This window comes from Myotis yumanensis, unplaced genomic scaffold (assembly GCF_028538775.1).
Source record: "Myotis yumanensis isolate MYYU_CA2020_CCGP unplaced genomic scaffold, mMyoYum1.0.hap1 SCAF_14, whole genome shotgun sequence".
In the NCBI taxonomy this organism is placed as follows: Eukaryota; Metazoa; Chordata; class Mammalia; order Chiroptera; family Vespertilionidae; genus Myotis; species Myotis yumanensis.
Window position 1 is genome coordinate 8,093,099 of NW_027223765.1, and position 27,195 is coordinate 8,120,293.

The window sequence follows — 27,195 nt, forward strand, 5'->3', positions numbered from 1 at the left end:
CACGCGGAAGTCCTTCTGTCCCAGCTGGTGGCCTGTCTCCCGCTCACCACCACCGGCAGCAGGACTGAGACGTCACTGAGGTACCTAGAGACTGATTTCTACTTGGACCCTTCCCAACCAGGGTCTTATAGGATGGGCTTTGGCCCAATCCCGTCCTCACATTTAGACATGTGGTGTCACCACTGTTATCAGAAAATAAGTTAACTATCTCACCCGACCATATTTTTCCATTGATTTTTAGAGAGAGTGGAAGAGATGGGGGAGACAGAGAGAAACATCGATGTGAGAGAGATGCATCGATTGGCTGTCTCCCATATGCATCCTGACCAGGGCTGGGGATCGAGCCTGCAACCGAGGTACGTGCCCTTGACTGGAATTGAACCCGGGACCCTTCAGACTTCAGGCTGATGCGCTATTCACTGAGCCAAACCGGCTAGGGCCTTTTTTTGTTTTTGTAAATAAAAAATCTTTATGAACATACCACTTCTGTAAATTTGTCCCAGCAGCACTGACTCTTCCAAGAGAGGGTCAGAGGGTCAAGTCTCCCTTGACACAAGGCAAATTCCAGGGAAGGAGATGCAAAAAGGTGCAAAACCAGTTCACAGGCTGCTGTCTGCCCCTCCCAGGTGCCTGGGAGCTGAGTGTGGGTGCCAAAGGGTGAGCCTCCCCTCCCCGCCCAGGAAAAGGCAGCAAAAAGCAAGGCCCCGCTTCTCCTCCAGCCTCTCCCCTACCCAGCGTCCTGGTGGCCTGCGAGCCAACTGCCTTTTATGGAGAACCAGGGGGAGGCGGGAATGAGAGAGAAGGCTCTAGGCTTGGTGATTTGGATGCGTCCTCTCTGAGTTACTCGGAGGACTTGTTTTCCTCCAGGGCTTATCCATGGAGCAAATTCATGGGGGAGGCAGCTGAGGTTGCAGGGAAAGGTCTGCGGAGGATAAAAATAGCCTTGGCTTCAGCGTGGAAACCCAAGCCCTGTCACGGGTCCTTCCAGACTCTTTCTTTTGGCGGGTCACAGCAGGGAGCCTTCACTTCAGGATGGATTCCTAAAGAACAATGCAATCCCAACAAGAGCAGGCCGCAAAGTCCTCCCCGGGGGCCGGGGGCCGAGGCAGGCATGGTCCTGGGCCTACCACAAAGCCAGCCTCTTGGCTCCGAGACCATGTTTACCCTCAAATTCCAGCACCAAGCCACCCAGATTCCCTCACCCTCCGAGGAGGGCGGTCCCAGAGGGTGGGGGTGCTGGGGGGGAAGGAGGGGCTGACTCACCACCATCTCCTCTGGGTTCCCGGTGGCGATCTCCACCACCCTCAGGGCAGGGTCCACTTTCACCTTGGCCCGGGTCATGAACTGGATGACAGACGAACTGTCCTGCAGAGGGAACAGCACAACTCACTGTCAGATCTTCCAGTGACCATGGCTGGGGACGAGGCAGAACCGAAATGCCAAGATTCCCTGCGGACCAGACAAAAACTGTGTCCCTGAATCAGATACCTCCCCATCCCAGGCACCCCTGAGGCAGAGACCTCCAGGCTCCCTGGAGAATTCTTTCATATCCCGGAGGATTCGGAGAAACGAAGGAGTCTGCCAACCACCAGCACATTGCTAGCTTGTGTGCTGTGGTTCCCGAGCGCAGAGAGCCAGGCATTTGGGTATTGATATGGACAGAGTCACAAAGAGCAGAGAATAAATGCAGCTTAAATTGTGTAAAACAAACCCGGCCTGGCATTCCACAGCAGGCATCTGATTTACATTCGCAAGCATCTTCCTGCCCTGACCACAACCCTCCAACCCTTCCCAGGAGTTACTTTTAACTCTTTCTTTGCTCCTAAATGAAGATGTTTTGGGTTTAAAGCCATTAAACATGGAAAGACATGAGGAAGCAGGAAGCATCGGGCTAATATGTTAGGCTGTGGCCCAAAGAGACAGGGGCCCGGGTGGGCTCAGAGTCAGAACCACTGACCCAGAAAAGCAGAACATGGCTCCCAGGCAGGGATGGAGAAGGAATTTGGAAAAAGACAGGGGTTGGCAAAATATGGCTTAGGAAAGGGCCAGAACCTCGGGCCAGTGGACGGATGAGCTGTGGAGCGGAGAGGCAGCCTGGCTTCGGCCGTGGAAACAGAGGGCAGGCACCCAGAGCACCCAGCATCCCCCTGCGGGCGTGGCTGGGGCTCTGCCATCAAGGGGTCATGTAGTGCACCCACCCACATCTGCTCAGCATCCAACAGATGCCAGCTCTGCCCCACTGCTGGTGAAACCCACTGCCCGGAACAAAAGTGCAGAACTCTCTACAGGAGGCAGTTCCGAGGGGGCCCTTTGCTCAGCTCCGACAAAGAAACCACAGAGACCTTTCAGGGAGGACACATGGCATGCATACTTGACCTGGGAATAATGCATGCATTATTGTGTTGCTGTTTTTTAAAAAAACAATAAAACATATATCCTATATAATAAAAGGCTAATATGCAAATTGCCCCCTTGGGAGTTCCACCTACCAGGAGTTCGACCACTCGCTATGACCTGCACTGACCACCAGGGGGTAGCGCAGAATGAAGGAAGGCCCTGATTGGCCCTGATCGTCAGCCAGGCACACGGACCCTATCCGTGCACGAATTTCATGTACCGGGCCTCTAGTATACATACATACATACATACATACATACATATGTATATAGTTAATCCTCATCTGAGGATATTTTTTCATTGATTTTTACAGAGAGTGGAAGGGCAGGAAAGAGACAGAGAGAGAAACAGTAATGTGAGAGAGACACATTGGTTGGTTGCATCCCACACACCCCTGACCAGGGCTGGGGGATGGAGCCTGCAACCGAGGTACATGCCCTTGACCAGAATCAAACCCGCAACCCTTCCGTCTGCAGGCCAATGTTCTATCCACTGAGCCAAACCAGCTAGGGCAGCAATAAAACGTATTTTAAATGCTCTGGGAAGCTTGTCACTCAAAGGTACTGCCCAAGTTTGCTCACATGAAGCAGTAAGTACTTTTGTATGCAAATAACCTTCCACCACTTTTAACAGTTTTATAAATGTGGGGGTTTATGTGTCAGGATAGACTGAATTTTAATTCTGGGATAACAATAATTATCACCATCATCTCAGGTACTAACCATGACCATAATAATAACCGTAATAAGGAGGCTCACTGTCGGGTTAGAGGCTGAGCTGTGAGGAAGCTGCCACAGCACAGGCCTTGGTGGCTGCGGGAGAAGAACCCTTTCAAAGGAATCTAAGTCCTCTGGTAATTAAAAAAAATCAGATCCCACATTTCACATGGAAACTTAAGGTCAAAACAATAAAACCTCAAATTCCCTTGTCTGGGGCCAGACCTTGAGGTCAAAGGAAAATAAACACACTGGAGGCCCAAGCAAACCACAGGGCTGGCGCCGCCCCACATCCTCAGGGAGTGGGGGGCTCCTGGAGCCACTCCCGCCCCTCTCCCCAGGGGGGTGGGCTGTGGCCCCGACACCGCATTTCAAGCACCTGGAGCAGCTGGGCCCCATCTGGCCTCCAGGTCAGCCTCCTTCTAGGCCTGGAATTGCTGCTGAAAAAGCATCTGCAGGGAGGATGACCCTCCAACACCTGCAGAAGCCACCCGCTAGCTTTCTGCTCTTAGGGCGCAGGCTGGACTGGGTGACCCTGGGGGACAGAGTCAGTGGGACATGTTGCTTGGCAAAGGGTCTCCATGGTTCCCGGAGAGAGAGGGAGATGCACAGGGTCAGGCCGCAGAGCTGGGCACAAGGAAGGCAGGAGGCCTGGCCCATAGGTTAAGGACAAATGACAGAAGTGCAAGGGGCAGCCGCCTGGGTTCAGGGTGAAGAGGGGATCAGAGTGGTTTCCTGCCACCAGTGCCAACACCGGGGCTCGGTCGACAGCGGGGGATAAAACAGTCACCAGGCCCATTTGTCAGGAACACAGACAGGCTGGGCACATGTCTCTACCGTCATAGTCTGTCACCTGACCTGGGGCCCCAGGCCAGGGTGGCACCTGCAGTCATGCGGGGCTTCCAGACCCCCTCCTGGGATCATGCGATGCCAGGGGTGCTCTCACTCATGCCCGGGCCTCTCGCAACGCTGCCCCTTTTCAGGGGACAGGGGCAACAGGGAAGCTCTACAGTGTGATTCCAATGTGCCCCAAACCCGTTTCCCTCCCGAGGAAACCAGAGCAAGTGGGACTGTGGGTGGCTCTCCCTGGGTTTGTGAGGGCTGCCCGGCTCCACACAGGACGTGGGAAAACATCCTGACTCCCCAGGGCCCGTGACTTCTCGGGTCAGCGTGGGACTGCCATGCCTAAGTGAGAAAATACCCCTGGAATGACTTTCCTAAGGACGTTCATTCGCACATGGACAGGCTTACACCGACTGACACGTCTAGTTTTTCCAAAGGAAAATAAATAGACGCTCTGTGGTTAACATGCATATTTAGTGTTATCTTCGCATGTGATTATTTTTAAAGCATCTTGTTGGATGTGGCCTTTCGTACTCAGCAGCTCTTCTGTCAAAATAAATCAGAGTGAATTTGTATGATTTTTTAAGGGCCGCTGATTCACTGACTGAGGTATTTTTTTTAATGAACTTAGAAACTATATATTTGTATTGATTTCAGAGAGGAAGGGAGAGGGAAAGAGAGAGAGTAACATCAGGGATGAGAGAGAATCATTGATTGGCTGCCTCCTGCATGCCCCCCAGTGGGGATCGAGCCCACAACCCATGCAATTGAACCATGACCTCATGGTTCATAGGTCGACGCTCAATCACTGAACCACACTGGCCAGGCTATGAACCACTTTGGATAAACTCACAATAGCAAAGTGACTTGAGGTTCAAAAGTTGGACTTCTCTGAAACAAGGTGGCATCTAAACCCAGCTCACAGACTACCACCCACGGGTCAAACCCCACCCTCTGCCTGCTTTTGTAGATGTTTCACTGGGCCCCAGCCACACCCATTTGATTGAGTACCGCCTATGGCTGCTTTCACGACACAATGGCAGAGATGAGCAGTAGTCAAAGACTGTATGGCCCTGCAGGTCTCAAATATTTACTACTAGAGGCCTGGTGCACGAATTCGTGCACAGGTGGGGTCTGGCCGGCCCGCCCCGATGGGGGCTGATCAGGGGCTGGGGGAGAAGCCACAGGCCGATCGGGTGGGAGGGGCTGACTGAGGGTGGGCCAGCCGGGGAGAGGGGCCACGGGAAGTTGGCCAGCCAGCCTGGCCCCCAATTGTGATTGGGGGGCTGATTAGGGGCGGAGCTGGCTGGAGGGAGGGGCTGTGGGCCAACAGAGGTGTGTGGGGCTGATTGGGGTGGTGTGGGAGGAGCTGATCAGGGCTGGAGCCAGCCGAGGGGAGGGGCTGTGGGAGGTTGGCTGGCCGGCCGGCCGGCCGAACCCCTGATTTGGCTGGTTGGCTGGTTGCAGTGGGTGTCATAGCGACTGGCCGTTTTGGTGTTCTGGTTGCTGGCTTTTTATATATATAGATTGGTCCTTTACAGAGAAAGTTTGCCAACCCCTTGTCTAAAATGTGGTCCCCAGACCCACAGTATTGGCATCACCAGGGAACTTGTCAGAACTACAGCATCTCAGGCTCCACCCCCAGGAATCTGCATTTTAACGAGGTCTCCAGGTAATTCAGACACAAGCGACAGCCAGAGAAAAATGTGCGAACCAAGAAGCTTGTTAAAATGAAGGTGCTGACTCAGCAGGTGTGGGGAGGAGCCCAAGATTCTGCATGGCTAACCAGCTGCCAGGGGAGGTGCTGTTGCGGGTCCTTGGCCCACACTTTGAATAGCGAGCCCCGTGTTTTCCCCTGGCACCCTCTGGCAGAATTCCCACGGGTACCGGCCAAGAACGCTGTAGAAGGGGCAGGCAGCGTTTCAGGAGAAACCCATCCGGATGCTCTTCAGTGAACCTCGCGGGTGCAGTGGCTCAGGACTTACCTTCTTCAATATCTCTGTGTTCAGCAGCATGTAGATGTCGATAGCACGACTTTCCTCTCTAGCAAGGGCACTCAGGTTACAGTGCATTGTTAGGCAAGTGATTCCTGGTTTTTCACAGTCCTGAGAAGGAAAAGCAGAGGACTGACCAACGGGAGTAAGAGCAAAGACAGATGCCCTGCAGTTTGTGGAGCAGAAGGCTCCACTTGCTTCTATCCCAGTGACTAAGACCACTCCAGGCAGAGGAACTGCAGGGGAAGATGCGATCACTCCTTCTTGCCACCAGAGGGCAATGGAGGGATTTCCTGCCCAGTGGGCACCAGAACAGGCCTTCAAGTCAAGCAACTGGGAGAAAGCAGCTCCCTGGTTACGAAAAATTTGGATTTTGTGAGAAAGAAATAATTGCTTTTAAAAACAAACACATTTACATATTCCAAAAGCATTTTCCTTATGAGAAATGAACACAAGATGTATTTCCTACATTATGGAATATCTGCCTGTGCAGCGGCAAATACACTTTCATGCCCATGTTTTTAGGGAGGGCAGATTCGAGGGCTAAGGAGTCATATGACTCAAGAAAACACAGGAGCAAAGAAAAACACATGTTGGGCCAAGACAATATGTGAATCACCAAAAAACCCCCCCCCAAAACCTATATATTCCAAACTCAAGTTACAAACGAGAAATTCTCTTTTGTGCTGTAGGGTCCAAAATGTACACACATACCTTTATGATGCTTTATGTGGGGGGTAAAATTTTCAGCCGGGTACAGAGAGTTGCACCAAACCGCTAGATATCACTACTCCTAACAATTCTAAGCGCTTTAAAAAATAGATGCATCATCAGCACTAGGTGAGTAAAAAAAAACCCACACACACACCCAATATTCCAAGCGGCAAACAGCCCTACATCTTCTACAGGAACGGAAATGAGTATGAGATGGGCCTAGGCTGCAAAAAGAAGCTAAGGAGACGGAACCAAAGATATGGGGGAAGGGGACTTTGGAAAAGCATAAGAAATGGGGGTATAATTTACAAACAGCCAACAGATTGCATCTGGAGGGTCCATCCTGATATATTTTTACCTGTGTCCATACCCAGATCAAGATGTAGAACATGGCCAGCACGTAAGCAGGTTCTCTAGGGCCCCCTCCCATGGCTATTCCTCTGATAGTAACCACTCTCCTGACCTCCATCGCCACTGATAGTTTTGCTCTTGCTAAACTTCATTTAAGTGGCATATAGGTCCCCTGGTCTCCAGCCCTGCCACCCAAATATCATGTGTAGGAGAGTCATCTGTGCTGCTGCGTGCAGCAGTTTCTACTGCTCTGTAATACTCCCGTGGATGGCGACACCACAATCGTCTACACACTCTCCTGTTGATGGATGTTTGGACTGTTCCCAGCTTTTGGCTATCATACATGGACTGTGCTTCTCGTCCACGTCTTTTGGGGGACACAAGTACTCATTTCTCTTGGGGATCTACCTGGGAGTGGAATTCCTGGGTCACAGGATACAAATATCTTTAGCTTTAACAGATACTGCCCGGCAGTTTTCCAAAGTGGTTGTACAAGGAGCATCCCTCTGGGTGAGACGCCTACTCGGTGGAGAAAGGACTCACTACTCTGTGTTTGGTGGGTTGCAAAGACTTTCCCTTTGCCGGGCAATGGAATTTGAAATGTCAATTGAACACTTTGATGGAAACCTCAGGCTGAAAACCAGGAGCTGACCACCAGTGCTTGTGACTTTCATAGATAACGGATTAAAGCCAGATTTGGGGAAGAAGACCTGCCAACCAGAGCACTGGCCTCTCATCTCAGGCTTGCCTTCCTCGGGAGGACCACCCACGGGGACCCAACCAGACAGCAAATTCTCACCAAGACTTTTCTTCCAGACTTTGTGAAGAAAGCAAAGATAGTGTGGAAGATATTTTCTTGTTCCTGGGGGATGATGCAGGGGGTCGGGTTCTTCTGGAAGGAACAGTTTCCCTTCTCCTGGCCCACCTGCAAAGGAAAAGAAGTCTGTCAGCGCGGCCCACCCAAGAATGGATCGTGAGCATGGAGTCTCTTACTGTAGCGGTGGAAGCAGCCAAGCCCAAAGCCAGCCTGCCCCCTGGTCCATTCTCCAGTGGACAGTAAGGGGGGAAAGCTGCGAGGCAGAGGTAGTAGCATCAACATGACCAAACAACAGAAGTGTGGGTCTCAGTCCTTGAATAATTGAGAGGAGATGGCACTCAACATGCACATGAGATGTGCCTCGGAAACAGAACGTCTTAAGGAACAACACAGACCTACACCTGATGGTTTCCAAGGCACATTTACAAGCACTTTTAGTACAACTCCGAGAGATAAGCATCCGTGCTATTTGTCCGGAGGAGGAAAATGAGACTCGGGTTAAATCACTTGTCAACAATCACAGAGTCCAAAATACAGGTTTTGAACCCGGGTCTTCTGAGACCCAACCTTTACGTATAGTCCACCGCCAAAGGTTTTCAAACTGTGTTCTATGGAACCCCTAGGGTGCCATACAACCCTCTCGTGTCTTGCAGCCACCTGATTTTGCCTCTGGCAGCAACAGCAATGGTGCCGAGCAACAGAACATGAAAACCAATAGAAACCCAAAACAACGGTGTACACTCTTCCATGTTGATTTCTCTAAGAACAAAGTTATTTTTAATGTCTACGTTGAAGAGTTGCTGAAAAAAATAAGGTCTTTATGTAGTATCATATCACACTGGTTGAAGCTTAAGGCCAAGTAGCAAAATTAATAATTAACAACTCATAATTTAGGATTGTGTTTACAATTCCACCCCTAACCAGAAGCATCTGTTTAAACTCTCTTATCTCTAATGCCCTGGAGTATGATACAGTGTTTGCTTTGAATTTATTGAATAATTTTTCAACTTCTCATTCATGGTAGGTTTAGTTTAAAATGTTTACATAAAGAAACTTCTAATGTAAGCTAACAATGTTAATCCTTTAGTAATGAACTATAAAATAAGACCCCCAAATTTGCTAAATTAATCTCTATTTTATCTTCGGTCTGAACACATATGCCAGGATTTACTCTGTAGTATAGGCCTGAACATAAATGAGAGGAAGATATAGTTTCTCAAGTGGATTGTTAGGAAAGAGTGTTCCCTTTACAAATATCTCACAGTTTACGACTTATTATTCTTTAAAAGTATCTCATAATTCGGTATTTTCTCAATTACTTTATTTGAACCACAAAACCTGGGAAGATACACCGGCCTGAAATATTTTAATCAGTTGGTTTTGGAGGCTTTCAGAAGTCACTGGAGGGAATTAATGGGAAGGAAGCAATGAGATTTAATACATAATCGGTGATTATTCCTGGGGTGCAATTGTTGTTAAGTTGTGATAAATATTGGAAAGCTCATTTCAGAAAGCAAAACACAAGTAAGTGGCTTATGTAGTGCGGATTGTGATTACTTATCAGACGAACGAGGAACACAAGGGCTGCAATGTTATACAAATGGGGGTGTCCTTCAGTGAAATTTCAGCACTAAACATGGATCTAAAATGTTCTGTATCTCAAATAAATTGGACTGACTGAAGACGACAGGCTCTGGAAAACTGTCAACTAAAAAGTGGCTTAGTAATGGGCACTGACCTTGAAAAATGTACATGTACATAACATCATTTTGTGAAATGTGTGAATGGGAAGGATGGTATAAATTAATGTTACTCTTTTTTGTTGTTCTCACCTGAGGATATTTTTCCCATTGATTTTTTTAGAGAAAGTGTGTGTGTGTGTGTGTGTGTGTGTGTGTGTGAGAGAGAGAGAGAGAGAGAGAGAGAGAGAGAGAGAGAGGCGGGCTGCCTTCCAAATGTGCTCTGACCAGGGATCCAAACTGCAACCCAGGCATATGCCCTGACCAGGAATCGAACTGGCAACCTTTTGTTTGGTGCACAGGACGATGCTCAACCAACTATATCTTAAGGGTTTGGTTTGATGAATTTTGACAACTGAAATCACTCACATAACTACCACCACCATGAAGCTAGAGGACATGTCCATCACTCCAGAAAGTTCCCTCTGGCCCCTTTCCAAAGTCAATTCTCACCCCCCACTTGAAAGGCCAGCACAGTTTTGATTTCTATGAAGTTGGCCAAAAAAGTTTGTTCAGTTCACCTCAATTAGGGGAGTGGCGATTGGCTTATGTGGGGGTTGCTCTCTATTTAGGCATCCATAGCATGTGGCCGATAGAAAACATGTTGCTCATCGAGCCTTTGAGAATTTGAGTTGTGTGCTCATGTTCTTAATCGAATCACTTTTCACCCTGAAGCATGGGGGTCTTCTGGAGTGGACGGCTGCTGCACGGCCACGGAAAATGGTCCCCCTCTGCCTGTGGTGTACAGTCCTCTGCCAAGATGATCAGGCCCGGCCACCCAAACACATTCGGTCTGGGTTCAGAACAACAGAACCCCCGTGTCTTGCTGGAGGCTTCGTCCTAATTACAATCAGGGAGGCGGGCAGAGCTCCTCCTGGCTCTGCAAACGGGCGCTTTGGGTTTCTAAACCAGGAGAGAAAGTGTGGGAGCAGCGCCCCACGTCAGCCAGTTTCACTAACATGCTTGGGGGGCGGGTCCTGGCGCCACCAGCCCCACAAGACCCCAGCCCAGAGGGCAGGGGGCGGGGCAACAGGGTGAGGAGCAACCCGAGACCGCAGGGCAGAGACCTGGCTCCGAACCTCATTTTCCCTTCCTGCCCCGGAGTCTCCGGGGCGGCCTGGGAACAGGGTGATGACGGTGACATGATGTGATCGATGTGACATTTGATCAGCCCCCGTGGCATCTGGAGAAGGGGGAGTGGAGACGGAGTTTGTGGTGAATGGAAATCTCAGCCAGTTGTGCTCCCAACTGTGGTTTCGTGGGAATCACTTCAATCGGGAAGGCGGCGTTTTTTCCGGGAGGTTCCGGGTGGTCCTCTTTCAAAGGGAGACCGATGGTGGCACGGTCTGATTCAGACCCCGAATCCTCTCGTGACGCTCCCTCAGCTAAAACGGAGCAGCACAGTCTCCGGCCAGGGTCACCAGAGGGAAGCATTTTTCCACGTGTGTTGGATACACTATGCGACGGCCACAGTGATACCCACCACTGTGCAGTCCTCCTGTGTGCCAGGCTCTGAGTGTTTTACACAAACGAACTCATCCTGTCCTCACCCCCACCAGGTGAGAGCTGTTAGTATCCCCACCGAGAGGCAAGGGGAGGCCAGACGACTGCCAGAGGCAGAGGCCCCCCCTCCAGAGCAGGCGCAGAGCAGGGCTAGGGTGCAGGTCATCTGGCTCCGGAGATCTGCTTGTACCCACCTTTCTGCCTCTCAGATACGGAGCATGAGGCCGGGGCTGGGGCGACAGTCACGGAGGGGTTGGGGGTGGGGGGAGGCCATCCCTTCCTATTTTGACCTCGGTCAAAAGGAAGGAACCAGTAGCCTAGAAGCCTGGGAATCTCAAGAGTCCTCCACTGTGACCCAGGTCTGCTGCTGTGGCAAAAAAAAAAAAAAAAAAAAAGACTCTTGCTTACCAGTGGTCGGCAAACTGCGGCTCTTTGGCCCCTTGAGTGTGGCTCTTCCTAAGCCTTAGGAGTACCCTAATTAAGTTAATAACAATGTACCTACCTATATAGTTTAAGTTTAAAAAATTTGGCTCTCAAAAGAAATTTCAGCTGTTGTACTGTTGATATTTGGCTCTGTTGACTAATGAGTTTGCCGACCACTGGCTTAGACCATGGAGATAAAAGTGCCTGCTGGCCGGGAGGCCAGGCCACCCCATGTCCTGGGTGGGAAGGGGAACAGAGCATCCTGGAATGTTGTTTCTGGAAGGCAGCTCCAAGGTCATGTGGTCCCGAGGCCTCGGCTATCAGATAAGGGACCAGAGGACCCAGATTCCATGACTCCTCCGAGGTCATGTGGTTGGTGTGGGCATAAGTGGCACCAGTAAGGTGTCCTATGGCACAGATGGCCTTGATGAACACTCGATGGTCCTGGGCCTCAGCCCAGCTCTGCCTCCTAACAACAGCCATGCCATTCGGGTCTCGGGGCCTCAGTTACCTCAGGTGTAACATGAGGGTGGTGGCCTATGCAGTCACGAAGGTAGGCCTTGGTTGCTAATTCCACACATTGAAGACTAACCGTGCATTTTTAAAAAATGGATTTTTACAGAGAGACGAAGGAAGAGAGAGAAACATGGACGTGAGAGCAAAACATGGAACCGGATGCCTCCAGCACACCCCCTGCTGGGGATGGAGCCCACAACCCGGGCATGTGCCCTGACGGGGAACCGAACCGATGGGGTCACCTAATCTCACATTAAATAGATAAGCAATTGCTGACCCCCACCCCTCCCCCAGCACACAACTTGGTTCTAACCAGCCTCTTTGCTCAAAGTCAGGGGGCAGGAATGTCTTCTTCTTGTCCGGCAGACCATCCACGCACTACGGCGCTGATGTCTAACAGCCTCGTTTCCTTGTCTGGCCAAGGACTCTGTGGCCATTGCCCCCTGCTCACCTCTGCCCACTCACTTCTCATCTATTTTCCAGACTCTGTGAGTCCAAATGCTTCCCATGACACGACTGCTTATCTTCCGCGACCCCTGGGGGCTGGAAGACATCCATGTCTGTGGGAATGTGACTAAAAGGGCTTCACAAACACACAGAAAAGGCCAAGGGGATGCGGGGCCCAGGGTCACGGCTGCATTCGGAGAAGGCGGCTATTGAGGGTTTTCTGTTGTCATTTGGTCCCTCCCCCCTCCCTGTCGCAACCCCAAGGAAAACATTGTGCAAGTTGAAGCCAAGAGATAATGGTGACTCGGGGACTTGTTGGGAGCCCAAGGGTGATGTGGACATCACTTGGTGGCAGGGTCCAAGTCAGCCTCCATCGGAGGAGCCTTCGGGCCAGAAGCTTCCAAGGCCCAGGCCTAAGGATGGAGTGCACACTCCAGGTGGTCTGGCAGAGCCTCATTTCATGAAACTCTGGGGTCAAAGTATGAATCAGGGTGTGATACCGAAAAGGAGAATCCATACTTTGTTTCGAATGTTATTATTTGAAGGAACATCTCGAGCTTTTACTAAAGGCTCTCCAGGCTGAGGTTGGCTGATCACAGGGTTAGAGGAAATGGGATGTCCATGTTGTAGCCTCAGGAGACGAGCCCGCATAAGGTACCGAGAGCTGTCTGCTGACCTAAAGTGAGAGAGGGAGGACAAAGATCTCCCCCAGGATCCCAGACCAGAGCAGCCTCAACACAGCGTCTGTCCCTGGGCCTGAAGACGGGAGGGACACAAAAGTCCTCCAATCTGTTTTCTATGTCTCACGTCCTGAGGAAACCAATTCTCATCTCTACACTAAGTTCTCACACAAACAGAAGTAATACCAGCTACCATTAGCTACTATTTTAAGTGCTCTGGACATACATTGAATCCTTAAAACACCTGAGTGCAGAGGGTACTGCTATCAGTAGGGTGACCGTATGATTTACTGTCCAAACTGGGGCATTTCTGAGAGTGAGGTGGGGGAGTCAACCAGACAGAAGAGCATGAGAGAGACGTAGATCAGCGGCAGGCAAACTGGAACATCTGGTTTCCTGACTTTTCACTCCCAACTTAGAGCTAAGAAAACTCAGGCTCAGAGACGTTAAGTAACCTGTCTTGTAGCTGTCAGCTTTGACCGCGGGTGTGAGCAACATCTCCAACATCCCCAGCAGGAATCACTGTCCTGCTCCACCTTCCTCGCACCCCGGCTGAACGGCCTCTGTTCCAAGCACACCTGGATCTTTTCTTTTTCTTTTTAATCCTCACCTGATGATATGTTTATTGATTTCAGAGAGGAAGGGCCAGAGAGAGAGAGAGAGAGAGAGAGAGAGAGAAACATCGATTGGTTGCTGGCCTTATATGTCCTGACCAGGGATCGAACCCACAGCCTAGGTATATGCCCTGACCAGGAATCAAACCTGCAACATTTTGGTGTACGGACGATGCTCTAATCAACTGAGCCACCCAGCCAGGGCCTGGACCATCATTTTATGGTTTATCTTCTCACAGACCTCAGAGCAGAGCTCCTATTGTGATTATAAATGTCTCCCTCTACCCGCAAGTCAGCCCCTGTCACGATCTGCATGTCTGATTGGGAGGTGGCACTTCTGGTGGATCTTGGAGGATGATAAAGGAACTTCTGGAGAGTAAAGAGAGAAGGGGGAAGGTAATTCCAGGCGGAGAGGAGCAGCATATGCAAAAACATGGAGGTACAAACAGTAGAGTTGAGTCTAGAGAGCCTAGAGTTCAACATGGCTTAAGCATTGGATGAATGTTGGGTCGTAATGGCCTGAAATGAGGCAGGAGAGGGGGGCCTGGACATGGAGGAGAGCCTTGTAGGCGAATCTTAGGAGGAGCCAGTTACCCAGACGTGGTCGACATGGCTCAAACAGAGGAACCACTTTCTACCTGGGACATGTGGTCTTATTGGTATATTTTCAACAAGCTAAGGCAGCGATGCCCTCTTTCTACCAGCCCATTCCTTGACTGTACTCTGGCTGGTTGGGTTCTGGGGATGGGAAAGGTCACCAGTGTCTCTGACTCAATGTACACAGTGCACTGCCTTCAATGCACTCACAGCCAATGAAAGGAAAATGGAAAGATTCGATTGGCAGAGAAACCCACTCAGCGACAACTCAGTGCTTTCCATGAAGCAGGCTGGGCATCTTTGCCAGTGTGGGTCTCGGGTGAAGCTGATCTAAGATCTGTTTGTTGAACTGACTGGGATGAAAGGGGGCATAGGTTTGCTTTTTGAAAACACGTGTTTCCTGTTAACTGAAATTTATCTGCTAATCACTGACTTGATGTTCTCGGTTACATCCTTGGGCCACTTTTCCTTCTCATGTTACACCCATTGCAGCTGATGGCAACTGGGTAAACATGACCCACCCCCTGATGCGCCACCTGTCCCTCTGAATTCACATGCCCCTTGACTTTGAAAACCCAGAGAATGTTTTGAATGCCTCCTTTGCTCATTTCATTACTGACAGCAGACCCTTGGAACCAAGGCATTAGAAAACACAATTTCCCTTTCTGCCACAGGAGGCTGACCATAGACCACAGCGGCTTTGGTGACATTAATTTTAGGACTCCAAGGTTTAAAGTAAAAATCCTATACAATAAAAGCCTAATACATCTGTGTCCAACCTTTTGATGACGCACACTGACCACCAGGGGGCAGACACTCCGACTGGTAGGTTGGCTTGCTACTGGGGTCCAGCTGATCGGGACTGGGTGAGATGAGCCAGACAGGCCCTGGAGCCCTCCCACGGTCCCTCCCTGGCCCAGATCGATGGTGCACCAGTGGGGTCCCTCGACCTGGCCTGTGCCCTCTTACAATCCAGGACCCCTCAGGGGATGTCGGAGAGCCGATTTTGGCCCGATCCCCACAGGCCAGGCCGAGGGACCCCACCAGTGCACCGGGCCTCTAGTAAGTAGTATTCATAAAATGATTGCGAAATGATACCAACCGGTTAATGAGGCCACCCTAAGATGTTTACTACTTGAGGGATAAATAAGAACTACATTTCCCATTCATCAAAAGGCGAACTGTGATAACAGTGTTACAGAGCCCTTTACATTGTGCCTCATGTTAAATCTCATGGCTCTGATTTACTATCGAACGTTTCTTCCTATTGACCAAAGAACAGTCGAAGATGACAATATGTGAATCATAAATCCGAGGATAGATGCTTTCATGTTATCACCATTCATTTCAAGCCTTTAGCATAACCTAGGAGATGTGGATCGATTCATTTACTCTCATTTTTCAATATCAATGACATGATTGATATTGAAACAGTGCAGAGAAACAGTGATAACCATTTGGGTAGTTCCTCCTACTAAACATGCCACGCTTTATGCTACTGATGTATTCGCAAGGTTGGAAACACACTTTCTGTATACATGCCTCATATCATGCCCTCTCTAAGGCATTCCTTGGTGGGCCCTTCTCAAGAGTTACAGATTCTTCCACTTTGTGAAAAGGGCGCCCTTGTTTGTTAGTTCAGTTCCTTCTGATTTTCTGATATTTGCCTCTGTGTGTAGCTGGAGACTCAAATGTGTTCATATGGACAGACAAAAGGAAACACACTTTGATGATCACCATGGTTACGGGGTAAGTGAAATGGGGATCTAGCTTTGGACATCCCCTCCGAGCCTGGATCCTCAAATGAGGAGCCATGTTCTGTTCTGAACTGAAAAGCCTGAAGGAGAGTGTGGTGGTGGGCACCCATAATACCAGCTCGCTGCCAAAGCTGCAGAGATGGGGATGGAGTGGGAGGAGCAAGAAGTTTCACGAATGACGTCATGTCATTTAATTTCCAGAAAGGGAAAGACCTTTAAAAAGCCAGAAAAGACAAGCACTTTAGGTGTCCCCTCTCTTTCCAGTTGAAAATGATCTTTTAAAGAAAACACTTGCTTTCCTCAACCCCCTGCCCCACCCCTGAAGCCCAGCGCCACTGTGAAAAGTTGTACTAGATCTGAAAGGTCAGGGTGTTACCGAGACCAAAACGGAAACAGAAAATAAAGGGGCGAAACCTCAAAACGAATGTTCCAGAGGAGAAGAGAACATGATGTACTGTACAATTTTGAGGAGTCTGCCATTATTTCGTAAAAAAAAAAAAATCGCACTTTCTAGGATATAAGCTAATGACTCCCAGCACCCCCACCACTAGCTCTAGGTTTGGCTAAAACAACGGGGTTTCCTCTCCACTCCCCAACACCCTTTCCTTTGGGTGTGACAGGACAACACCCTGCAAAGTCAAAGCGTGCGGGCCACCAGCAGGCTGCTCGGTGGAACAGAATTCATTTGCTTTTCCTCCGATGGAGACCGGCCTCCAGAGGGGGCCCACTTCACCAGCATGGCCTTGTACCCGAGTTAAAGTGATACAGATGGGATGCAGTTTCAGAGAAGCAGTGACACAGAAGAATTTCCAGATGCGGTCAGACTCTCTTTAGCGAAAAAGTGAGACATGAATATGTTATCTGAGCACTTGACATGCATACCAAGAATGTTTTCCTTCCACAGATAATGAAGCATTTGGGAGCAGAACGGTCTGCTGATTTGGATAATAAATGAGTCAGTAACCACTCCTCCCCGCCCCCCCCCGCCGCCAACACACACACCCCTCTGGCCCCGTGGGACCCAACACAGTCCTTGGAACTGTATGGGATTCTTTCAATTCTGCTTCTAGCTCTTGGCCCCATCTTCTGGCAAAGGATAAAGCAGCATACCTCCGGACTCACTGAGTTCCCTCTGCGTTTCCTAGGTGGGGCACTTCACTATTACCCCTTTATTAAAAGGGAAGTAGTCATTTCCCCATCGTTTTGTGGGCGACCATCTGTCTAACCTTCTACACGGCTTTCTGAGACTACAGCCATCAGAGCAGTGACAAGAGAAAGCTACACGTCAGTCACTAAGTCTAAAGTGTCCAGGCTTCTGGGAGGCCCAGAATATGCTTTAGGGGGTAAGTTTCGATTATGAAGGAGAGGCGAGTGAAGCTGGCTCCCTGAGCCGGAGAGATAATTACTTGTCAGTGTCTGACGCTGCTGTAAAGTTCCTTTTGGGAGACACCTGGTGTGTCTGTCAGAAAGGAGATCTCCCGGTTTTGTGCTCCCGAAGCAGCCACAGTTAGTCCTGGCAGGTTAAAGGGGAATACATGTTCCTGGGCAATGACCGATGAGCTCTGTTTATCCTCAGTGAGAGTTCCTGTGCCTGACTTTGGTAACGACCCGTCACCCCTGCAACGCCAGGGCTCCCTGTCATGTTGCGTTTAAGGAACAAAGGAAGGAACGAAGGAAAGTCAACTGCGTCATCAGCAACTTTTAAGGCCAGAAAACACCAGGTACCTAAGCATGGGCAATCCGGCGGGGCCACACCCCACCAGGAGGCCTTAATGCTTCCAGATGTCCCTGCAGGCCGACCACAGGCCTCTGGTCTCCTGATAAGGCCGGCGCCCGGGTCAGCGGGAGACGGCACCGTTGGCTTGATTCATGGGCTCTGTCCACGCGGGTTAAAGGGCAGCCTCTGGACCACGCTGTGCAAGAACAGGCCAGGCTGAGGCTTAGCCTCACCTTCCGGGACACACACTTTCTCCCTCCATCCAGAACTAAAATGCAGCCCAGAGAGCCCAGAGCCCAGGAACGTAACGTGCACTCCAGAATTCCGTCAACCATCTCCCTGCTCTTTAAGTGTTTGGCTTCTGTTGAGAAAAACAAAAAAAGTCGAAGCCAACCTAATCCTGACCCATTTCAGGAACTTGGCTATTCAGCTCATACTCAGGCATGTGCAGAAAGAAGAAAAAGAAAAAAAAATTATTTGAGCCCATGGCTGAGATCAGCAGACTGCGTGTGTGTGTGTGTGTGTGTGTGTGTGTGTGTGTGTGTGTGTAGGGAGGGGAGAAAGAGGAAGAAAAGAGGGAAAGAGGAGAAGGGGGAATGGATGGGGGGCGGGGGGAGAGATTGAGAGCGAGCGAGAGAGATGTTTTCATATTTCTGACCAAAATTTTGGAGTTTAAATTTGCTCTTGGAAGCCTCTATATTTGACAAGTGATTTAGCCCTTTTTGCTTTTATTTAAAAAAATATATATTTCAGAGGAAGGGAGAGGGAGAGAGAGATAGAAACATAAATGATGAGAGAGAATCACTGACTGGCTGCTTCTTGCATGTCCCGCACTGAGGATTGAGCTCACAACCCGGGCGGGCATGTGCCCTGAGCAGGAATTGAACCATAACCTCCTGGTGGGTGGTTCAGTAGCCTTCAGGGTCCAGAGTGGCTAGAAGACAAGGTCAGGGATGAGGTTGGAGGCAGAGGATATTGGCCTAAAGGTGGGGTGTGCATGGTTTTGAACTTCATGGTTTTGGCCATTAACATCTCCTTGTTGATTTTTAAAATTATTTTCTTTTTATAGCGAACCTCAGGGTGTCTGAGGGTTACACAGAGAAATATTCAGGAGTGGGAGTTAGCAAGTTCGCAAATGGTTAACGGGCTCCTACCTGCCGGAGTAATAACATTTGCGAGGAGGAGAGGTTGAGGAAAGAGGCATCTCTATGTGACGCTCAGTTTTGAATGTTTATTTGGACTGTATGGAGAGAGCAAAGAGAATGGCCTGGGACAGGAAAAAGAGAATGAAAGGAATTATGATCAGGCTCAGGCTGGGTAGCTCAGTTGGTTAGAGTCCTCCCAATAGCCCAAGGTTGCAGGTTCAATCTCCAGTCAGGGCACATACAAGAAGCAACCAAGGGCCCTGACTGGTTTGGCTCGGTGGATAGAGCATCGGCCTGCGGACTGAAAGGTCCCAGGTTCGATTCCGGTCAAGGGCATGTACCTTGGTTGCGGGCACATCCCCAGTAGGAGGTGTTGTAGGAGGCAGCTGATCGATGTTTCTCTCTCATCGATGTTTCCAACTCTCTATCCCTCTCCCTTCCTCTCTGTAAAAAATCAATAAAATATATTTAAAAAAAGAAGCAACCAAGGAATGCACACCTAAGTGGAACAACACATCCATGTCTGTCTGTCTGTCTCCTATGATCTTTTGTGGAAGAAAAGTGGGAAAAATGACTAAGTAACAGCCCAACTCCACAGAGGGAGCGAGGCAACTAGTTCCCATTTTAGCTCAGAAAAGGCCAGAGAAATTAGAGCATGGAGAATTGAGGATAGTCATAAAAAACGCACTGCCAGTGGTACCAGGAAGGCTCAGCGCAGTGCACTGAGTGGAAACACAGTTCCATTGTACTGGGGAGATGTCCTGATTGTATTCTGTTCAAAGGCTCAGGGTTAGATCATATAATCCCCAAATCCACCCCAGGGCCAGATATCCGTCTCCTGCCGGGGAGGGGTTTCCTTCCCCGCTTCCCTCTCTTATCCCCTCATCTTACAGCATAAGCTGTGTTATGAATGGCTCACTTTACATGACATCATTGAAGTGACAGGATATCGAGGAAAAGAATGCACTTCACCCACGGACTTTGCATCCTGGGGAGGGTTCCTCAGCCTTGACTTCTTATAACAGGCACCTCCCACCCGGGATGAACGAGTGGGATAGGGTGAGTCCTTGAACTTCTACCGAAAAAACAGAGGGTAAAAGAGGAGAAAAAAAGAACATGTGCTCACCATTGGGGAGCGCAGTAGATGCCGGGGTGGGAGCGGGGGAGTCAGTGGTTCGATTCTGCTTTGGGTTAGTTGCCGGCCTGCTTTAAAGCGCCAGGCCTGGCTTATGTACAAGTTCAATCTTGGCCTCCAGCAGGCCGGCTGCAGGGGAGACTTCTTGTTGCAATTACCCTCCGTGCACAACCAAGTCATAAAACCCAGGATGTTTCTCATGCAAAATGCGCCGCCACAGCCAGGCAGCTTTAGGAATCGGTGTTCCTGTCAACGGCTGTTGCCAGCGGAGTGAGCGATTGGCTTTGAGGCAGAAAATTCCCCCGGAGTGAGCGCCCATGAGCACCCCCCGCCAGACTCCTCGATGTCCAACGCGGACACTGTGCCCGGGCAGCATGGGGGTGCCGGGGTAGTGTGGGGGCAGCACTTCCAAGGAGAGAAACCAAATAGGGCTAAAATCAAGGAGAGAGAATTCTTAGGAAACTGACTTGGCAGGGCCTTCATATGCAAATATCACATTACAAACTCCTGAGACAGCGCTGGTCCCCCCCTGGCCCTCCCCAGTGAAGGTCTCAGTGAGACCCGCCTGAGCAGTCCTGGCCTCCTTCGCTTTTCTCCATAGCGTTTACTAGGGGGCATTATACACTACGTCTGTCTTATTTATGTATTATTTGTCTCCCTCCACCCGAATATTCACGAGGTCTGGAAATGAGGATGTTTTTGTCTGTTTCGTTCCCCACAGTAAGCCAGCGCTTGGCATACGGTGAGTGCAAAGTATTTGCTGAGTCCGGCACAGACCGAATATACAGCCGCGGGTCGGGCTGAGCTCTCTGAGACCGAGTGTAGAAACAACGAGACGCTGGGCCCTGCAGAAGTTGGGGAGATGAGAAGAGCCAGCGAGAAAGGCAAAACCAAGGGAATGTGCTGGCCTGGAAACCAAGGAAGTCAAGAGGCCGTGGGAATGACCTTCCGCTAGTTACCAGGCTTTTCTTGAGACAAAACCATCTGGAGTTGACGCAGGAGCAGGTAGCCTTGCATATTCTGCATAAGCTTGAGCTTCAACCTGCACTTAGGTTTTATGAACCAATGCGTCATGCTCTGAGAAGCTTTATGGATGCTGTGGGCCTTGCCTGCAGAAAAATGCATCCAGGCAATTGTCAAGACTGCAGACAGTTGCTGGGGTGTCAGTGACGTCTACCCCGGAAGTCAGGTCCACACCCAACCCCGACCTCTCCCCAGAGAGGTCTTCTGATGGCGTGAACCACGCTGTCTCAATGTAAACATTCGGGTGTTGCAGGTCTCCTGGCTTCTCCAGGTGTTTCCAAAGGTTAGAATGAGTGAACCTCCTGGGCTCTCGGGTGGAACACAGAACGGGAATGATCGGTTCTGAAAGCAACAGCGAAACGAAGGAGAACTCACCACCACCTCCTGGACGTGAAACATCTCTGCGCCTCCAGGTGACAGTCGATTAGGGAGAGAGATGCTGACGGATGCCCCGGGAAGGGTGCTTGGCCCGGTGTTATAGACCTGTGGGTGTGAGACGCACACAGCACGTTTTAATGGAAGCAAGGATCTTCATTTCATGCCATGCAATATAGACCCGGAAATGATTTGAAGGGATACACAGAGGTTCTAAGGTTTGGGATCTAGAAATATCAGATGATGGGGGATTTCAATGTCCTTGTCTTCTTCATGCTAAAAAGGATTTCTTTTTATAGATCTAGACCAGTGGTTCTCAACCTTCCTAATGCCGCGACCCTTTAATACAGTTCCTCATGTTGTGGTGACCCCCAATTTCATTGTTACAAATTGAACATAATTAAAGCATAGTGATTAATCACAAAAACAATATGTAATTATATATGTGTTTTCCGATGGTCTTAGGCGACCCCTGTGAAAGGGTTGTTCGACCCCCAAAGGGGTCGTGACCCACAGGTTGAGAACCGCTGATAGACATTTACTCAAAAACTACAGAATTCAGACATAATCTAGTTCAGTGATTCTCATACTTTAGCATATATCAGAGTAACCGGAAGGGCTTGTTAAAACATAGATTGAGGGGAGGGTCATGCCCAGAGTCTCTGACATAGCAGGTTTGGGGTGTGTGTGTATGTGTGTGTGTGTGTGTGTGTGTGTGTGTGTGTGTGTATGGGCTAAATGGCTTGCATTTCTAACAGGCTCCCAGGAACCATACTTTGAGAACCACGGATCTGGCCAAACCCTTTTTGTTTTACAGTTTGAGATAACTGAGACCCTCAAAGACAAAGTAGGTTGTCCTAAAACCAAATGATCTCACCTACAGAAAGGGCTGTTTTACTACACTGCCCAGCTGACTTGGTTTCTCCATAACTTGCAGGTCATCACTTGCTAATATTATTCGATGACATCTGTGCGCCTCTTGCCTGTCCCAGCATTTGGTCCTGTAAAACGTTAGCCCTCTCATCCCCACGCCACCCCCGTCCTTCCTATATTCTGTCTCCAGCGGCCCATCATCTCCTGAGGAATGAGAGAAAAGGTGGCGGCCACAGAGAGACCAATAAGAGAAAGGAGATGGAGCAAAGGATGAACACGAGACTCAAGGGGAAAATGGAATATGAAGGAGAAGGAAAAAAAAAAGATGGGTAGATGTGTAGAGGCAGAAAGTCGATTAGCGGTGGCCTAGGGTTGGGGGATGTAGGGGAGGTGGGGAGTGTGATAGGCAGCAGACTGCCCACCCAACCCACCAAAGACATCCATGTCCTAATGTGTGAAATAAAGAGCTTAACCTGGATTATTCACGCGGGTGCAGTGTAATCACATGGGTCCTTATATAGGGAAGAAGGCAACAGCGTCAGAATCAGGGAGATGTGTTGTGAGAAGGGCTTGTTAACGTAAAGAAACAATCAAACCTGTAAAGAACTTTTACGAGTTTCTTTGAGCCAAACTGTCCATCTCAACATACTGGGAATAATGCTCCAGAGGATGGCGGCTTTTTTACTTTGTTTTAAACATTACAGTCAAAAGAGAAGACGTCAGTGAGTTACATGGACTCCACTGGTGACAGATTAGGGAGGTGGGAGGAAGCAAAGCGGGGAAACCTCTGGGATTGGATAAAAAGTAAAATGATAGACATGCACTTCTCTTACTTAGGTGGGTGCTGGATAGTTCACAGTCAACCATGAACTCAGTAACAATGAGGAGACCTGTGGTCTCCGCAGAGCGGTGCCTGCGCTTTGAGGGGTCCAGAAAAAGGAAAATTACTTTGACTTTTCAACAATATGTTATCGTAGATACAAAAAGACAATAGACAGGCTCGGTTAAGGTAAAGATTGACCTTTGTCAGGGAAGATACCGGCTTAGGACATGACTACCCACCACAAACTGCTTTTGGTTAAAGGTTTCATTTCAGACCATCCTTTGTGGTTACTTTAAGTCTCTGAGTTTGCAAGACCGCCACGCAGGCCTCCCCTGAGCTAGGCAGGTGAGCATGCGGCCCCTTTTTGTCCACAGAGTGAACCAGCCATCGCTGGCTTGGAAGATGAGCGGGACCCAGAGCCAGAGAATGCGGCCGCCTCTAGAAGCTGGAAGAGGCAGGAAAACAGATTCTCCCCTGGAGCCTCCAGAAAGGCACGCGGCCCTGCTGACACCGAGATTTCAGCCGGCGAGACCCATTTGGACTTCTGGGCAGCAGCTCTCTAAGATGAATGTGTGTTGTTTTAGGCCTCTCTGTTTGAGGCAATTAGTTACAGCAGCAACAGGAAACTAATAGAGAGAGGGATAAGGAGATTCTTTTTTTTGGGGTGGGGGGGGTGATGACATGTTCTAAAATTAGATTAGGGTGATCGTTGCCCAGTTCTGCAAATGTATGAAAAACCACTGAATTGTACACTTTAAAAGGGTGAATGTGAAGGTATGTGAATGATATCTCAATGAGATGTTATTATTATTTATTTTTTTAAAAGATGGGTTAGGAGCAAGAGAAAGGAAGAAGTGAAATGCTACTCCACAGCCTGGGGGCCAGAGAGAGAATTCAGGGTCTCCAGGCGCCTCTGAAGTTGAGGTCAGAAGGGCAGTGCCAGGAGATGGCACACACGACAGAACGTATCAGGATCCGGCTCCAGCCGGCTCCTCCCTAAAAAACCGTGTCTTCATTTTTTTTGCAATAGTTGGTTCTACTTCAAAGAACAGACAACAAAATAAAAATGATAGAGCAGATGAGCCGTCATTGCCAACTCTTGATTCAAAAGGAACAAAATTCACCAAGAACAACAACCCTAAGACACAAGAAAAGGAAGGGGAATATCCAGCCACAACTGAAATAACTGATCTGAAGTGAAACATGAGACACAGAACGGAGAGGAAACCCACTGGCCTGTCTGGGAGATCCCAGATAGAGGTGAATTGGGGGGAGGAAAGAAGAAGTCGATTTGATTGGCGTCACTTCACCATCAGGGCCACAGCCACGGGAGAGCTTGCATTGCCACATCCATTCATTTTTAACAAATTTTCACATTTCATTCTCTGCAAATGCTCTGTGCAGCATCTGCATTATTTTCCGTAATTTTTCAGGTAAGGGAATCAATCGACTCTTGATTTATTTATTTATCTATTTATCTATTTATTTGTTTATTATATATATATATTTTTTTATTGATTTTTTACAGAGAGGAAGGGAGAGGGATAGAGAGTTAGAAACATCAATGAGAGAGAGACATCATCGACCAGCTGCCTCCTGCACATCTCCTACTGGGGGTGTGCCCGAAACCAATGTACATGCCCTTGACCGGAATCGAACCCGGGACCTTTCAGTCCGCAGGCCGACGCTCTATCCACTGAGCCAAACCGGTTTCGGCTGACTCTTGAATTAAAAACCAACACACACACACACACACACACACACACACACACACACACACACAAAAAAAGCCTATCATTGGTCAACAAATTATCTGTCTCTGTTAAGAAATCCCTGGTGAAATGTAGGATCCAGTCCTAAGACTAGTATGCCTGCTTCTTTTTCCATCTGCCTTTGCAGTGGAGTCTTTAATCAATTATGTAGCTTATTGAACAATAGCTTTTAAAAGGCACGGCAACATCTTTTTATCTAAAAAGTCTTAAAAAAAAAAAGGTCTGGTGTTCTCCTGCAGGAGTGATGTCGCCGGAATAAGGAAAGAGAAGCGATTTGTCCACACTCCTGACCCCATCCTCCCCCGTTATTTCCCCCTCTTGGTCATCAGCGCCATCAATGTGGCCGGTGGCCTTCCTGCAGATGGTCACAATAATGACAACTACACCGGAAAATGGGCCGTGAGAGAATGCTCAAGGAAACTGTCGGCTTTGCTAACACAAGAGAACCTCCTGGTCAATGACACACGCACCCCCCTCTTACAGTCCCCGCCAGCTCCCTTAATCCTCACGGAATGGCCTATTCCTATTCTTCCTCTAGCAACTGGGAATCGCGAGGTTTATCTAAGGGCATGTCCATCACTCCTCCAGGGGCCCGGTTCTCTAGCTCATCTCCTAAGTCAGGTCGGATGTCTAGAAATACGAAACCTTAAGCTCCCTGTAAGAATGCCTTCAGAGAAACATGACTCAACCACATGCCCGCAGATTTTTTTTTTAAGAGGATGATAACATTTTTGTATCTTTTGTGCAACTGCTATTCCTTATTGCTTTCTCCTCTACCTTCCATGGCATGTGCCATGCGAACCCTTTTACATTTTTATTTTTCGTTAATCTTCACCCGAGGATATTTTTCCATTGATTTTTAAGGAGAGTGGAAGAGAGAGGGAAAGACAGAGAGAAACATCGATGTGAGAGAGACACATCGATCGGTTGCCTCCTGCATGAGCTCTGACTATGGCCCCGGCCTGGGAGAAGCCTGCAACCAAGGTACATGCCCTTGACTGGAATTGAACCCGAAACCTTTTGGTCTGCAGGCCGATGCTCTATCCACTGAGCCAAACCGGCCAGGGCGTGAACCCTTTTAAATAATTTTCTTGACTGTGTCTTTTGTTGCAGGACACCTAAGAACTTTAAGAATAGCTGAGTAATTAAAATGAAAGTGACTTAAGGAAAATGAAATAACTCCCTCTGGCCTTTATCTGTTTGTTTTTTTCCCCCCTGTCCAATTACAAAAACCAATGGAGAAAAATAAATGAATTCTGAGCAGCAAGTCGGAAAGAGAGGTCCTGTTCACAGCAATTGCTCCAAGGTCTCAGAAGCAGGTCTGACCCCACACCCCCTCTCCCCTACAGATCAGGCCTTGGGGAGTGACAGCTGGGCCTGGCTGGCCCTGAGGCGCATCCTCTCCGAGCTGGGGCCATGTGCTATCCATCCTGGCTGCTGAGGTCTCTTGTCTGGGAGAACATTTTGGGGAGAGGAAGACCATCGTTTGTGAGTCCCCACAAATGTTTTACTACCTCGTTCTTTGGACCCTCACCCCGTCATAATTTGTCATCCCCTTGGTCCATCTATGAGTAGCCACAGGTAAATAAAATTTATTTGACCACAGGAATGAGTGCCAGACCAGGAAACCACCTTCTCCATGGGGAAGGACATAGAGGAGGCAGGGGACAGCTCTGGGCCAAGTGGGGTGTCTGCTCAAAGCCTGGCCTGTCCTGGCCTCGGCCCCGCCTCTCCCAGCTCTGGGCCCTGCAGCCTGGCCTACGTGTCCCTGTGTTTGTCAATGGAGGAGAACGGACTGGATGATGCTGGGGCCCCTCTGGCTTTGTAGTCAGAGTCTCACGTGGAACAGGGCTGGCCTGAGGACCTGTGCCTTAGAGCAGGTGGGCACACTGTGGCCTGCAGGCCCCAGCTGGCCTGCCACCTGTCTCCATACAGCCCGGGAGCTAAGAATGGTTTTACATTTTTAAATGATTGGGGGGAGGGGGAGTATAAAAAAAAGAGTAACATTTTATGACACATGAAAATGACATAAAATTCCAATTTCAGTGTCCATCTCCACAGTTTTGTGCCTGCGTTGCCCGGGGCTGCTTTTGTGCTACAGGAGTTGAATAGTTGCCCCCAGAGATGGCATGGCCTGCCCAGCCTAACATACTCACTCTCTGGCCCTTTTCAGAAAGTCTGCCCACCCCTGGCTTAGAGAAGGAACGCTGTCCCTTGGACGGCC

General features: G+C 49.4%; 1 protein-coding gene across 1 annotated transcript in view; it reads right to left on the minus strand.

Annotated features, from left to right (window-relative positions):
• The window catches only part of ITGA9 (integrin subunit alpha 9), a 264,746-nt gene that overhangs the window by 26,432 nt on the left and 211,119 nt on the right, over positions 1-27,195 (minus strand). The window contains exons 23-26 of the mRNA XM_070391612.1: positions 21,504-21,611; positions 7,815-7,940; positions 5,942-6,061; positions 1,264-1,365 (exon numbers count right to left, since the gene is read on the minus strand). Coding sequence (XP_070247713.1) covers positions 1,264-1,365; positions 5,942-6,061; positions 7,815-7,940; positions 21,504-21,611 — 456 coding nt within the window. The remainder of the gene's footprint in view (positions 1-1,263; positions 1,366-5,941; positions 6,062-7,814; positions 7,941-21,503; positions 21,612-27,195) is intronic.